Raw genomic sequence first — 15469 nt, forward strand, 5'->3', positions numbered from 1 at the left:
TAAAAGGGTGGAGTTTCTCGGGTGGAGACCCAGTACAAGAACATTCCGTGCCCTCAACAATGCGTCCGGGAGGATACAAGGATCCCTCGACCCGAAGGCCGGTAGCTGAAGCAGCCTTGGTGCACGTGCTGGTGTCACGATTCCTGCCCCTCATGTCCCCAGCCCTCCAAGAGGTCAGGCTGGAGCCAGGCCACGATCACCTACATGGCCCTCAAGGGCTTCTCCATCCCTCCAAAGACCCACTTGGAGTCAGACTTGGCGCTTGTGGCACCAGACTCACTCACTCCCATAGGATAACATTAGGGATTGGACTTGTAGTGCATTGATGGGGACAAGATGGATACCCCCACATATTTCGGTTCCCAGAACTGCATGTGCGGTCTAGTCTTTTGGGTGTGGTTCAGCCCAGAGACACCTGGGATACCCAGAGACTATTTAAGCCACACCCAGGCTGAGAAACATGCTTTGCGTTTTCTGCACCTGCAGCGTGACACTCACCGTGTTCGGATCGGTCTCCAGTAGGCCTGCATCTCTCTTCTGCACTCAGCTCCTGCAAGAACACTGTTAGGAACAGCCTTACCTTGCTGGCGCTTCTGCCCATCATTCATCGCTTCTTCTGTACTGCAGGCATCTTTGGGGGGTGTCATTCCCATCCCAGCATGCCGCTTCCTAAGGAAAGGGAAAAGAACAGAAATAAAGGCATTAGTAAGCATTCTGTAAATTTTCGCTTATTTTTAAATACTGTACGAGCTTCAAAAGCTTACCTGAATCCCAGCCGCTCTGGGGGAACTCGGTCTCAGGAACTTCTCATCCATCTGCAAGAGGGAAAAGACACTCCAGGTTAGCGTGGAAACATCTAGAGGCGCCACATACCGCGCTTACCCACCGCATTTCATAACTGGGATCCACACTGAAAACGTTGCAGCACCTAAAAGACACAGAAAAATAACTCAGTTCAATATAAATACGAAAGTGGTGCATCGCGCTGTCACTCACCTTCAGCGCTACTCATCTCAGCAGCACGCCACCATCCCCGGACATCATCTAAGGAAGGAAAGGAACGAAGTTAGAGAACTGCTCGAAAGATTCATTATACTTACCTGTCGGACTCTTGCCAGTGAAGTAACTAGGCCGCAACGAGCCCGCATCAATCAATGTACCCCTGGGGGGCGTGGCTAACCGCGGGATGCAGTAGACGTGCGTCTGCTCGGCTCCCGCGGCCGCACTAACATCCTGTTATAAAAAAGCCTGTTTTCGGGGGTAATAAGAGCTGGAAATACCCCGAAGTGACGGCGAACATCCTTGGGCACACCCGGAGCGAAGATCGAAGAGAACCGCGGTCGGATTCACCGGAGACGACCGTGTGAAGTTTTGTGGCGACAGCAACTAGCCCGTCTTCAAAATGGCCACGGGCGGACGCAGCTTAACGTCCTGTGCATATCCAGCGAGGCCGCGCTGAGGCAGTGTCCAACCCGCAACAGACTGGTCGACCACAGCGGAAGTAGGGTGCAGACCTAGCGGAGTCCCGGATAGGCCCCGATCGGCGGACACGCTCTCGCAGGACAGCACAGACAAGAAAGCGGTGGGAGAACCTGCCGAAGAGTCTGGGCCTCCCGCGCCGGCTCCCGCCCTTCGGGGAGCCTGGCCCGGGCATCATCACTGGCCGTGAAGTCAAGAGGGCCAGCAAAGGGAGAGGGCCGTGCACCCGTGTGAGCCCTGCCCTCAGATAACAGGCGAGCAGGGAGGCCCGGAGAGAGAGGCCCTTCCGCCATTCCGCCCCTGATTCAGTTTACCCGTGGGCCGGTGCGAGAGCGAGGGATACGCCTTGCCCCGGAAAGCATGCTGCCATGGAGTGAGGACATATCCCCGGAGCACAGCAGCAAAAAAGGGAGTGATTTGCCAACAAGGAAAAAGAGACAAGAGGCACACCGGGAAGCATAGTGCTCAGGCAAAAGCTGGCTGGACGGGCGCCCACATCGGCCCATATAGCGTACAAGGTGAACTTCGTGCCATGGGGAAGGACAGGCCGAGGAAGCTTCATGCCCAAAGCAGAATGGATCAGTACACCATTCCTCCACCCCAGCCCACTGAACACCATCCGCAATCCTCAGACGACATGGAGACGGACCAAGGAATCTCGCTCAAAGACATCATGGCCACCATTACCGACTCCCGTACGTCCATGGAGCAGAAAATGGACGGAATAAGCATGGATGTTTCCCTCCTCAGGCACAACCTGCAAAAACTAACGGGACGCACCGGGAAGCTGAGCAGGGCATTTCCAACACGGAGGACAGGATGAACACCATGCAACAGCAGCTTCATAACACGTTGTCCAAATTGAAGGTGCTGGAAGACAGAATTGAAGAGGGAGAGGGGCAGGTCCAGACGCAACAATGTGTGCATCCTGGGTATACCCGAAAAGGCAGAGGGCGCCTGCATGGAACTTTTTCTAGAACAATGGCTTTCTGACCTGTACGAGCCCGATGCCTTTTCCAAGTTCTTTTCCATAGAGAGGGCACATAGGGTGCCGACGGGCAGGCCACCGCCTGGCGCCCCCCCACGAACTGTAATAGCAAGATTCTTAAATTACAGAGACCGCGACGCCCTACTGCAACATGCGCGCGCCAAAGGAGCGGTCACGTTCAATGGCTCCAAAATTGCCTTTTTCCCGGATTACATGAGGGAAGTGCAAAGGGCAAGGCAATCCTTCGACGCCCTGAAAAGGCAGCTACACACGATGGGAGTGAAATATGGCCTGCTCTTCCCTGCACAGCTCGAGATTTATCACAAAGGCACAACAGTCCATTTTAGTGACCCTAAGGAGGCTTGGCGCTGGGCCGAGCAAAACAGAGGGAGATTTGTCCGCCCCCCGCGAAAATAGGGGAAGAAATCGAAGACCTCTGCCAGACCAACGGCGAGAACTCAGACGACCACCACCGCAGGACCCACCGGAAGACCAAGGGGGGTGATAACCCTCCCCCTCACCACAGCTGTCAAAATCCTGTGACCACACTGAGATACTCAAGTCAGACCATAGATCTTCCCACAGTACACACACACACACACACACACACAATGATAGGCAGCACATACACACCTGTATGCCCCAAGCCCTACAATAGAATGAGAACGCCCCCTGCCCCCCACAAGAGTGCAATAAATCCCAGTCGTAGTATACGCATGGACTCCCTTGGGGGATCACCTTTAGAGGAGTACTACCTTCCCCCCGGGTTCCACCTACGGGAAAGCCACTTTTATTTGATATTTAGTTCAGTGCAGGTTAGGTGTCCAGTTGACACCATAGATTCTTTGTTTGGGCGACCGATGCTTCTAGTTGGGAGGAGTATGGGGTGGGGGGTTTTGGGCTTGTTAAGCACGGCTTCATTAGGGACCTGTCGAACTAGGAACATGGCCAGAAAGGATGTCATTACACCACAGGCATATTTCCAACAGGCTCATAACCCTGCCGGTGACAATCAGGGCAGCCACCAACACATGCTCACATGGCAGAGTATCGTAACATGTCGACACTCTCAGAAAACTGAGCCTCATGTCGTGGAACGTCAATGGCCTGGGAAATGCAATCAAGCGCCACCTGGTGCGCCAATTTTTGGACAGACGGGGGGCTGATATAGTGTTCCTATCCGAGACACATCTCGCAGGTACAGAATGCACCCTATTTAGGCGTACAAATTATAAGCTGACATTCCACTCAGGCTTCACGAAGGGCTCAAGAGGCGTCATGATCTTGGTACACAAAAACCTCCCCCTCCACCTCTACACGGTGACCCATGATACAGGCGGCAGATACATATATGTGACAGATGACTTATGGGGGCAATCCATCTTACTGATAGCTATCTATGCACCACCGACCCTTCTAGAACCACTGCTCACTGACATTACCCCATTATACGCCAATGATGCCTCCAACTGCATGATACTAGGTGGTGACTTCAATGAAGTCAGGAATTTTACCCTGGAAAGATCGCACATACGAAACAGGAACCCCAATGTCCCCACTAGGCTCGCCACGTTCACCAACGCACTTGGCCTGTGCGATGTGTGGAGGGAACTTCACCCAGACACTAGAGCGTACTCTTTCCACTCCGGGGCCCATGCCTCACTCTCCAGACTGGACTACTTCTTCACTCCCGCAACTGACCTATATAGAGTCAGGAAATAAACATGCTGCCTAGAGGCATCTGATCACTCTCCGCTAGAAATGTTACTTATAACGTCCCGGAGGATCCCACCGCCATGTTGGCGCCTGAACAGTTACTATCTGGGAGAGCCTGAGCTGGTAGACAGACTACAGGAGACCACCAACACATACTTTGAGTTAAACACACAGACGGCAACGAATCCTGAAATGCTATGGGAAGCCTATAAAACGGTGCTAAGGGGCGAACTAATATCATGGACGGCGGCCAAAAGGAGGCTGCACATGAGTAAGCAGGCAGAGGAGGGGCACGTAAACGAAAATACGGCGGCCTCTAACCGGACGTTGCTACTAGCACAAAAAAGATTGCAAAGCATAGCGATGGACAACGCTCGCCAAGCGCACCCTGCTATGGGAGCAAGGATCTATGAAACAGGTGCGATGCTGGCATGGCTGGAAAGGAAGGAGCAGGGACGCAGCCATGTCCGGAGACTCGAAGCGGACGGATCAAACGTAAGGGTGACGGACCAGAAAATAACCCAGGGCTTTGCGGAATATTACGCAGAGTTATACAGTGAATCCGCAACCCCGATGGACGCTATGATTATGGACCGAATTGAAACCCCTACCCTGAATGAGGCGCAGCGGCAACGGTTGGAGCGGGAGATCACTGAGGATGAGATTCCAGCTGCCATTTCTGGACTCCAGACCGGTAAGACTCCTGGTACAAATGGCTTCCCAGTGGAGCTATGGCGAAGGGTGGGTACCAACGTGATATCCCCCCAGCTACTGCAAATGTACCTCCATGCATGTGAAAAGGGCATTCTCCCTCCAGATCTCCGAGAAGCATCGATAGTAGTGATACCCAAGCCGGACAAGCCCCCGGAAAGATGTAGCTTATACAGGCCCATTTCGCTCATCAACTCAGACTAAAATACTGGCAAAGCTTCTAGCGGACCGCCTACAAGAGGTAATTCCCTCCTTGATTCACCCAGACCAGTGCGGTTTCATGCCACAAAGATCAACTCGCATGAACCTCTGCAGACTATTCTCAGCTTTGGAAAGAGCCGACAGCATACAGGGGCCACTAGCCCTGTTAGCAATCGACTTTGAAAAGGCCTTCGATTCCGTGAGATGGGAGGCTGTCTGGACCATAATGCGTTGCATGGGCTTCGGCGAGAACTTCATGAGTTGGGTGAGGCTGCTATACGAATCCCCGGTTGCTAGGACCAGGGTCAACAGTTGGCGATCAGAACTGTTCATTCTGGGAAGGGGTACAAGGCAGGGCTGCCCACTATCGGCCATGATTTTTGCTATTGCGATAGAACCCCTGGCGATCCTGCTGCGAAACGATCTAACCTGGGAGGGCTTCCGGTGGTCCGAGACCTGGGACGACAGAATATCCCTCTAAGCGGATGACCTACTCATCTACCTGAAGGACCCAAACACCTCCTGCCCCAGAGTTATGCAACTGCTGGGCCAATATGAGGCATTCTGTGGACTACGCGTGAACTGGTCCAAATCCATCCTCTTCCCTATAAGGAACACCTATTTGGTGAGCCTGGCGACCGGCCCCTACCAGATCGAGAAGGAACAGTTCAAATACCTGGGGATACACATTACACCGCACCTTACTGAATATACAGTCCTAAACCTCTCCCCCTTGGTGGCAAGATTTGCAGACGACACTCGCTACTGGATCTCCTTGCCACTGACGCTGATGGGTAGGGCAGCCTTGTTTAAAATGATTGCCCTCCCTAAATTTCTATACATCCTGCAAAACACGCCATTGTACATCGACCATCGGGACTTCCACAAAATTGAATGCCCCCTCCGGAAACTGCTTTGGAAAGGAGGCCACCCAAGAATTGCTCTTGCCACCCTTCAGAGTTCCGTCTGGGAAGGGGGGGGGGTTCGGGCTGCCCAGGCTGCAATCATATTACTGGGCCAGCCAGATGGAGGTGGTAAACGACATGCTTCACGGTGACGGGAGCCTCCCATCAAGGGCTTCAACTGTAACACTACAAATAAGCCAATAGAGCACCTTTACAGAGACTTGGATCGCCCTCCGAAATCTGATATGGCATCCCACATAACGAGAGTTTGGAAGGAAGCGCTTCGATTCTTGGGGTGGGGTGGGAAAATAACACTGGCCCAACCGTTGTGGATCAATTGCAACCTTCCCGAAGTACGAAAGCTACCGAGATGGCCCGAGTGGACCCAGCGTGGAATCTCTACCGTTGGGGATGTGGTACAGGATGACAACCTGGCAACATTCGAGATAATGCAAGAGAGGTTCTCCCTGCCAGACACAGAGGTTCCACCACATGCAGCTGAATCATGCTTGGATGACCCATCGACAGATCACACAAGACCTGCCGGAAAGCTCCCCGCTTGAACGAAACAGTTCTGGATCGGGTAGAGCGGAAGGTCACCTCCACCATGTACACTGTGATAACTTCCTTTGCGACATCGGAACTATCCAGTCTGAAATCAAAATGGGAAAGAGATGTGGGTCCACTCCGTCCGGAGGACTGGACGGAGGCCCTGATGTACCCGCATGAAACCACCATCTCTTCGAGACTCCAACTCGTCCAGTTGAAGATCCTGCATCGCACTTACTACCTGAGAGTAGCCCTCTTCCGATGGGCCAGGGCCGGACACAAAGTGCCTATGCTGCAAGCGAGAGGAAGGTACCTTTTTTCATATCCTGTGGGAGTGTAGTAATATTCAGTTGCTCTGGCAAAAATGCTGCGACAAACTGTCTAGCGTTCTGGGAAAGCCGATACAGAGGTGCCCGAAACAATTGCTTCTGGGGGTCTCCGGGAAATCTGACTTATCCCGCTATGAGAAACTGCTGTGGTCAACCGCGTTTGCAGTCCTTAGGCGGAACATTGCACAACTGTGGGGCTCGGAGCGCACAGCTAGCTATGACCAGTGGGTCACGGACGTGGACATATGTGCGGTAATGGAGCACCAGGTGTACAAAACAAGAGGGTGCCCGCAAAAGGCGGGGAAAATATGGAGAAGATGGGAAGAGGATAGCTGAAGGCCAAGGGCGACCCTGTAGCCGCTGAAACTGAGGCCCACCGAAAGGGAAATATTGACTCTTAAGAGCAGCCTGTGTCATGAAGTCATCATATATTAAACTCGACGGTCTGTTGGACCAAGGTCCCTGAAGCTGAGTTTGTTAGTTATTGTTTCTTCTTTTGATTACTTTGCTCTCTTCCCACCACTACCCTTCCCTGGCACTTGCCCCTCCCTCCCTCCTCCCTCTCCCCCCCCGCTCCCCCCATCCACCTCCTCCCTCCCGTGTCCCCTCCCTGGAATGTAGGGAGATGAATGTAATGTTGTTTTAACCTTGAAAACCAATAAAATCTTTGATAAAAAAAAAAAAAAAAAATCAACGCGCCCCTGTGCTGAAAGCAGGACGGACAGCACACTATCCAAGAAAACAAGATGAGCTGTGGATCAAAGGGAAGGGTTGGGCCCTGGGGAAGAAGGGGTTCAAGCACAGAGACAATAGGGAGTTAAACTCTACCAATCGTGGGTTTCAGGCCCAGTCTCCAGTCGAATAGCCTCCAGGGAAGGGTTTGAGGTCGTAAGAGGTCAGGACAGGCTGAGTGACGTCCCTGTGGATACCAGGTGAGCGTTACTGCTGGTAGAAGGACCTCACCGGTCCCTCCTGCGCGGGAGAGTCCCTGGGAAGGAGTCTCCCTTGCGGCGTGTGATGGAGAATATCAGCCTTACCTTGGGCTCGGTTTGATGCTCCACGGAGTTCTTGAGATCCTCTGGAGGCGACCTCTAGAAGAGCTCCCTCCACCTGGTTAGTCTGTTCTTCAGCACCATCGAGGACAGTGAGTCACACGCCGAACATGATTGCCAACTGTGGTCTGGGCCAAGGCAACGTAGGCAGAGGGCGTGGGGGTCTGAAGTTGGGAAGTGCCCGTTGCAGGATGGACACCTGCTGAACCATGTAGAAGTCGACATGCGCCGCAGAGGAGCGTGACGCCCGAGGACCGAGTACCTGTATGGTGAACAAGACAAAAAAAAGATAAAGTATCCGCGCGTGGAATTACATGGCTGAAGCCAAACCCAGAAGCGCTGGTGAATTCTGCCCGTTCCCGTCAACGTGGAAAAGGGGACTGAGGTGGGGTTCAGGAGGGCCGAGTCAGGACAGCGCATGCTCCCTGGGCCGCACCCCAAGCAAATCTACATTTAATGGGGAAGAAGGTTTCTTCTGGTGAAAAAGGTTCAGTCTCCAATCCCTTGGAAGGGACCGCCATACAGTATGGAGGAAAGGGGATGGGACGTAAGAGTAAGTTACAATGTAAGTAAAGTCAATTTCACTTCTCTTGGAAACAGTAGTTAGTCCAAGAGAAGGTATTTGAACCTTTTTGGAAATCTGAAAGACTTACCTGTGCCACTGCACTGAAGGTGCTGTGTGACACAATGTAAAGATGATGCCTCTGGAGTTTGTCAGACTCCACAACCAAAAAAGAAACAGTTAAAATAACATTAAAATACGAGAGAGTGGAGACATTTTTTTTTTTAAATAGTCTCACTCTCGCCAGGTTAAAAGTTAAAAGTCCTTAAATCCAGAAAAGCGGCTGGGGGTATCTAAGGTAGAGAGGAATTAGCACATTTCTGAGAATTCTCCCTAACAGGGCGATTCACTTGTTAGGGAGATTTATCATTTGTATGCTTCATCCCCTCTCCTAGTGAGACCCGCAGCACTTTTTTCTGGACTTGACCTTTTTCTTTCAATCCTGAATGAGTGGAGCCTTTTTCCACTAATTCATTCTTGTGGGCTCTGTCTTTTCGAACTCTATTCTTTGTAACATACCTGTACTATGGAGTCTGTCTGCTCAATAGGTCTTAAAGGCATCTGTGTTTTACTACTGCAGCACACAGCTCCTTATGGGCAGTGTTGTTGGGGACCCGTAGGGTCCCCCATTAAGATTATTTTTCTATTTCCTCAAGTAACTACCGTTTTTAAGGATATTCTCTGCCACAACTCTATAGCCTGAGAGATTGGCGCACACATCACCTTCAGTGGAGTGCCAAAAGGATACATAATAACTGAATCTGCACTGGTGACCTGGCCACCCTCATTTCTCGGGCCCAGGTCCCTCCCCGGCCAGTTCACGCACACCAGCACCGCCTGCCTGGCAACCCCTGCACTTGGGGACTGTTTCTGTATCACTACAGTTCCACTACCAGCTCTTAACACCTGATGTCTGCATTTACCTCTGCACTTGCCACCTGTTGGCCGTTACTTGTACTTATTCTTCTTATTCTATGACCATGTACTGCACTGTCCCTTCCCCCAGCACTTTTCCCCCTTCCCCCTACCCATGCACTGAATGACACCTGGCCTAGTAGAATCGTTGTCTATCCTCCCTTTGTTCCCGCTCCCTTGCCTTATAAATGCCATATCATATCCCTCTTTTCTCTGCTCCTGCGACTTTTTAGTCACATAGACAATCACCTAGTTATGGCGGGTGGCAGTGGACATGTTCTACCAACCACTGTGTATTTTTTATACCACAGGCTATGTCCATAGCCACGGTAGTGCACAACAGGGGCACCCAAGTACCAACTTGGGGCCTCCCTTCTTTGTTTGCCATTAATAGCGTGGTTGTTCTTGGTTAGCCCTTCTACCATTCTGGGAGGGGTAGGGGGGGGACAGGAGGTCTGTTTGTGTTTTGCCTTTGGCGGGAACCAGTAGGTATCCCTACCTAGGCTCCAGAGTGTCTGGGGAGGCAGGAAGTGGGGGAGGAGCCTTCCACCCCCCTGTCCTTTGTCCGCAAGAGTGCCTGAATAGGTCCAGCTCCCACAGGGGGTTTGACTTTCCTGATTGGGCAGCCAAACGCCCCTTTCTGTAAAATGCTCAGGAGAGATTGCAGAGGAGTGTGTGCTAAAACTGTATAAAAAAGGTGAGGCTTCTGAGGTGTAAGTCAAGTCGAGCACAGGAAACAGAAGTAACCGAAGAAGACCAGAGACACCTGCAGACTGTGTAAGACCGTGAAGCAACCACTGCTGTCCTGACCCCATTTTCTATGCGACAGAGGAGCTCCAAAGAGAATGACCCCTTCCCTTTGGCTGGTGGGAACAACCGGTCCCAAGACGAACTTTAAAACAAGCCATCTCCCGAGGTCCTAGGAGCTTCCAGAGCTGCGGAAACCCAATACCAGGAGACCAGCTGCCCATTTCGAGTGCACAGTCTTGGAAAGGACGAACCTGTCCAAATCTTTGCTGAACCCGTAAGGACATTCTGATCTGATCCAACACGCCCATATCCCCTCACCAGAGTGTGCAACTGCAGGAAGTGAAGATTGACCGGGCAATCCGTGTCCTCTGTTGGTGCTGTTGAAAAGTAGCCGAAACAGCTTTGTGAACTAAGAAGTTGCTGAAAGTCGTGCTACAAGCCACCCTCGAGACTGCTGCTGAGATACACAGTCCATTGTCCTGCCTTTCGTCACCAGACCAAGAAATCCAGAGGTCGGGTCCAGAGCTGCCACACTGCAGAGACAACATGAACACTTTCTTCAAACCAAAGGTACTGTGGGGAAAAGGGTATTGCTTACCCGATGTCGCTCCAGAGAGTTGGGAGTGCACGTAGGTGTCCAGTGCAACGCCCCTCTGACCCGAGCTGCTGCTTGTGTCCCCTTCTCGAGTCAGTTTTAAAGTCTCCTTTGTTAGTTGTTAACTTGCTTTTTCAATAACTTTAGACACTGGAAGAAATCCGCAGGAACTCTTCATATTCGCTGTCTGCCAAGATTACAAGCCCTCTCCGAACTGCCTCTAGATACGGTTGTGTTTTTGGACAAAAGACTTGCCAGGCGAAGAAACCTTCTCTAGAACCTTGAACAAAGCTCATGTTGCAGTAACCACTTATTGTCCTCCCTTTAATGGACTTTTCTATACGCGTATGCCGAGTAAATGCATTACCGTATACCCGGTTGAAAACTGCATTAGAGCGCAATTACCAATAATACCATAACCTTGTCTTTTCCCTTTCTTCCGTTGCTACAAATTTAACCGCAAACAAACACAAGTGAAAGTACCTTTTGAAGTGTATTATCTAGTATTCATAAGTGTTCTACTGTAAACGTCTGAAGTATTTAAAGTGATTCTGGTGTCAAAATAAAACATATCTTTATATATAAAGCGGAATGTATGCATTTGTGCATGTTTGTCCGGCTATACAAATCCACACAGTTGAACCCACTAATTCCAAATTTTGCATGTGTCTGGGGGAAGATTGTAGTCTATGTTTGGATGCAAAAAATTCACTCCGTAGACACCCTCATTTACTGATGCTCACCCTGATTCACTACAGTAGGTACTAGAAGGAAGCAACATTTTGAAAAGTGTCTGAAGCAAAATGTTCGATGTCTTGGTTATTCCTTTGAAATGTATTACCTCCATTTACAGTTCGAAAGTGATTATTAAAGTATTTTTAAAGGGAATTAACAAAAATAAAAATGTATCACGCCACTCCAAATTTGGGAAATGGCAAGGTCGCAGTTCACTCAAGTAGATTCACGAGAACAGAGCACAATCAATCCATCTTTCTTTGACATTTTCTCAATTGTGCTGAAGCCATTTAATAACTGAAACATGCCGCACAAAAAACAACACTTGGAAAAGCTCCATCTGATGCAAATCGAAAATCAATATCAAGAGTTTTTGAAACTCTTGAAACAGCAGCATGACTTGGCGACCAGAGGACAAGAGCAACATCCTCCAGGGCACATGGGACACCACTCGATCAGGACACGGGCAACGCTGGGTACCCCAGCAGGTCTTTTATATAAATATATGTGCAAGTGCTTCTTTGTTGTGTCTCTCCAGCTAAAATTCAGTGTACTTAACTACAGCTCACATCTTTCTCTTAAGATGAGCCTGACTGCTCTGCCACACTGCCAAGGTCTTGAGCTAGTACAGACTGATACACTAAGAGTTGGGGGATCTACAAATCACTGGCATAGTTTACTAAAGTCTTACTGCCAGTAGGACTTTAGGAAAACTCCCCCAACATCACTAAATACAAATTGCCTGCAATTATCAATGTTTAGCCTTAAAAATGACCCAAGGGTCAAAACGTAAATCAGCTACGCAATTAAACAATTTTTGAATACCACAACCAATGATTTCCGAGTTAATACTAAGAGAGAACATACTCTCATCCTCGATGTCAGGCGCGAGTGGGAAGTGTTTAAACCCCAAGTGCAATTTTATATCCCAGGACAGTGGAGCACCGTCCTAAGTGAACCCCAACACACGCAGCAAGGTATAACCCAATCCAATCAAGCGTCAGAGAGGAAAGCATAACTCCATTAAAAACTACCAAAAAGAGGTAAACTGATTTCAGAGGGTTGGAGTAAAAGAATGAGTGAGGGTGCAAAAAGGTTCCCACTCACTCAGGAGAATCATTGCAATAGTTCAGCAAAAATGCTGGGAGACACAAAGTGGGGAGAAAAATCTATTTAACATTAGCACCCCGAGGGCTAGGGGGGGACAGCCAATCAGATTGCGCAGAACACGGGCTGAAATCTCCAATCTCCGCTGCGTTCCACAGAACTGCAGGCTGCCGCACCCTCCCCCCCTAACTCTACCCCCCCGCTGCGGGCCACCATCTTTCCACACCCCTTCCTAACCCCACTTACCTTTTTGCATAGGCCACAGTGTGGCTGCTCTCCTGCCATCCTCAGCACCCCGGCTGGCCGTAATCCAAAGGGAAGAGGAGCTCCATACGGAGCCCCACCTTCACTTTCCGTGGCAGTCATCTTGGCTAGGTATTTCAATTAATTGAACGGGACGCGCATGTGTCGCATGGAATGAATGAATATACCTTTTTTTAAGCACCCAGGATTACTGATTTGGTAACCGGGGGTGCTAATGGCATCAAAACCCTGTTCCAAGGCCTTGAACGGGGGTGGGGTCGGGGGGTGTGGTGGGAACGGGGGTGGCTAATGGCCTGACAGCCCAAGTTAATGGCCCCAACAAACCGTTCCAGCCCTTGGAACAGGGTGTTAACTCCACAATATAGGTTACCCATTATCCAACTATGCTTAACCAAGAACGAGCCTATGTGCAAAACAACCCTACTGATGCATACAAAAGTAACACTATGGTACAGGTTAAGATTACTAGTGCAAGTCACAGCTAACCATTCCAAAAAGATTTTCTGATTCGAGTAATAAAAACGTTATTACCAAATGGAGAGCCTCCAAGTCTTGCTTCCAAGGCCTGTGTCATTGTCAGGTAACACCGGTCAGTAAGTGGTGTCTGGACAAGTTTGTCTTGAACTCCAAGGTACTCAAAGCCATAGTTGAACTTTGCATTGGCCATCTGAATCGAGAGTTGCTGCAGGACATCTGTTTGTTTGGGGTCAAAGTAAAAGCGCATTTGGCTGAGCCAGTCAAAGGATTTGGGATTATCAATCCTGTTTTTGATCATCATTCTTGTGACATCTCGTTGGTGCACCAACTCGGTAATCTGCAGAACAAAATATTGTATTGAAATGCACAGTCATGGGTCCCTACCGTTTATTATAAAGCAACCATTAGGGTTAGGTATGCATTATGACAAATTTTAAAAGGACACATGATGAATCTGTCTTCTGAAGCCCCAGAAAGCCTTGCTAGACTTGTTCGGTCACACAGGAACATTTGGATACAACAAATGAAATGATATAATCTGCAATCCATAAAAATGCTTTTACAACAAACATTTAAAAACGGAAAGTATGAAAATAAATTAAAGGGGATCAAGTAGGAATCTTGTGCAGGTGAGCTACAAAGCAATTAAAATGACTCTCCCCAAACCACTGCCCACAACTTTTTAAAATAGTTACTTGGCAGCCCGCCTTCTAACAACGATTGATAAAGTGCACAACTTACCAAGTGTTCCAACTTCCTTCTGCGCAGAGGTGGCTGCTCCATCAGCACAGAATCAGCAAGTACAGTCAGTGTGGCCTCAACATTAGACAGAACAGATTGTATGGTACTTGAATCACCGCCCCCATTTGCTGAACTGTTAAGGGCAGACTCAACATTTTCTGACCAAGCAATCTGCGCCGACAGAACGACAAGCTGGGCCTATAATATATGAAAAATAGCATTAGACAGGAAGCTGGGTCAAGAACAAACACCTTGGAATTTTTACTGACAACTGTTAATAACTATGCCAAACCTAGCTGAAGCATTTAGACGCAGCTGGCCATAAATCAATCTTTTTATTTGCTTGTATCCTTCGAATACGATAATATACAACTGTTAGGATTTTTTTTTACAAAAGACACTGTGTGACAGGACTTAGGAAAGCCCACCTTGGATGAACAGAGTATACAACCCTTAGAATTAGCCTGAACTACCCAAAGGTTTGGCAGAGTGGCCGAGATGCCAGGCGTCGTCCAAGGAGGGCTGTAGTTGGGTACAAGGACCTCAGAGCATATGTTGATCCAAGTAAATACTTGCACAATTAGAAGTTAGATAAAAATAGACATTATATACTCTAAGGCACACAGTTGTAATTTCAAAATCAGGTCAGTACTATAAAACAGTGTAAGAACACTTGCAATACTCTTAGGACAGTAAACTACAGGTGTAGTCAGAATATAATAGCTTTTTAACTAACAAATCACTTAGTAAACCAACTAGATAATTTTTTGAAGCTTCCCCCAATCCAGTCTTAACAGTTCAGCCGTATCTAGTTTGAGTCTCACAAAGTTATGATGGACCACCAGCAGCTGTAAATTGAATGGGAAAAGGAAGGAGCAAAATAGTCTTCAGAGTGCTAGGATCCAGATGGGTTCCCTAGAGTTGCAGGTGAGTACATGTGTTGGTTACAATAGGCTCAGGGAGGTTCAGATGACCCCCCTGAATAGGTGTCCCCAGGACCGGTGTCCTAGGGCAGGAGGTTTTACCACTAGAGTACAAAGGGTTGTCTGCCCCAATGTTACTCTATGGGGACATGAGGGGTAGCAGAAAACAAGCTATCTGCTGCCCATAGTCACAGGATCACACAAGCAGGCCCCAGGTAGGTTAAACCGAAGGAGGACAGTACCTTGGATTTAAGTTGTTGCTGTGGGAGGGTTACAGCAATGATGTGACAGGTCTACTTTTCTTCGGCCCCGATGATTGGGAGACCAGTAACCCCTCTGGCACCCTATATAAAATAGTGGGTGCTGGGTCTAGAAAGTTACAATGTAAGTAAAGTCAATTTCACTTTACTGCTCTTGGAAACAGTAGTTTATCCAAGAGAAGGTATTTAAACCTTGGGGAAATCTGAAAG

The 15469-nt window shown here is 49.3% G+C and overlaps 1 protein-coding gene across 1 annotated transcript in view; it reads right to left on the minus strand.

Moving 5' to 3' along the window:
- The window catches only part of DYNC1H1 (dynein cytoplasmic 1 heavy chain 1), a 2031190-nt gene that overhangs the window by 1740045 nt on the left and 275676 nt on the right, over positions 1-15469 (minus strand). Inside the window, exons 26-27 of the mRNA XM_069637760.1 lie at positions 14077-14274; positions 13390-13672 (exon numbers count right to left, since the gene is read on the minus strand). Of these exons, the coding sequence (XP_069493861.1) occupies positions 13390-13672; positions 14077-14274 (481 nt within the window). The remainder of the gene's footprint in view (positions 1-13389; positions 13673-14076; positions 14275-15469) is intronic.

Source organism: Ambystoma mexicanum, chromosome 14 (assembly GCF_040938575.1).
Source record: "Ambystoma mexicanum isolate Mex_15411 chromosome 14, UKY_AmexF1_1, whole genome shotgun sequence".
Lineage (NCBI taxonomy): Eukaryota > Metazoa > Chordata > Amphibia > Caudata > Ambystomatidae > Ambystoma > Ambystoma mexicanum.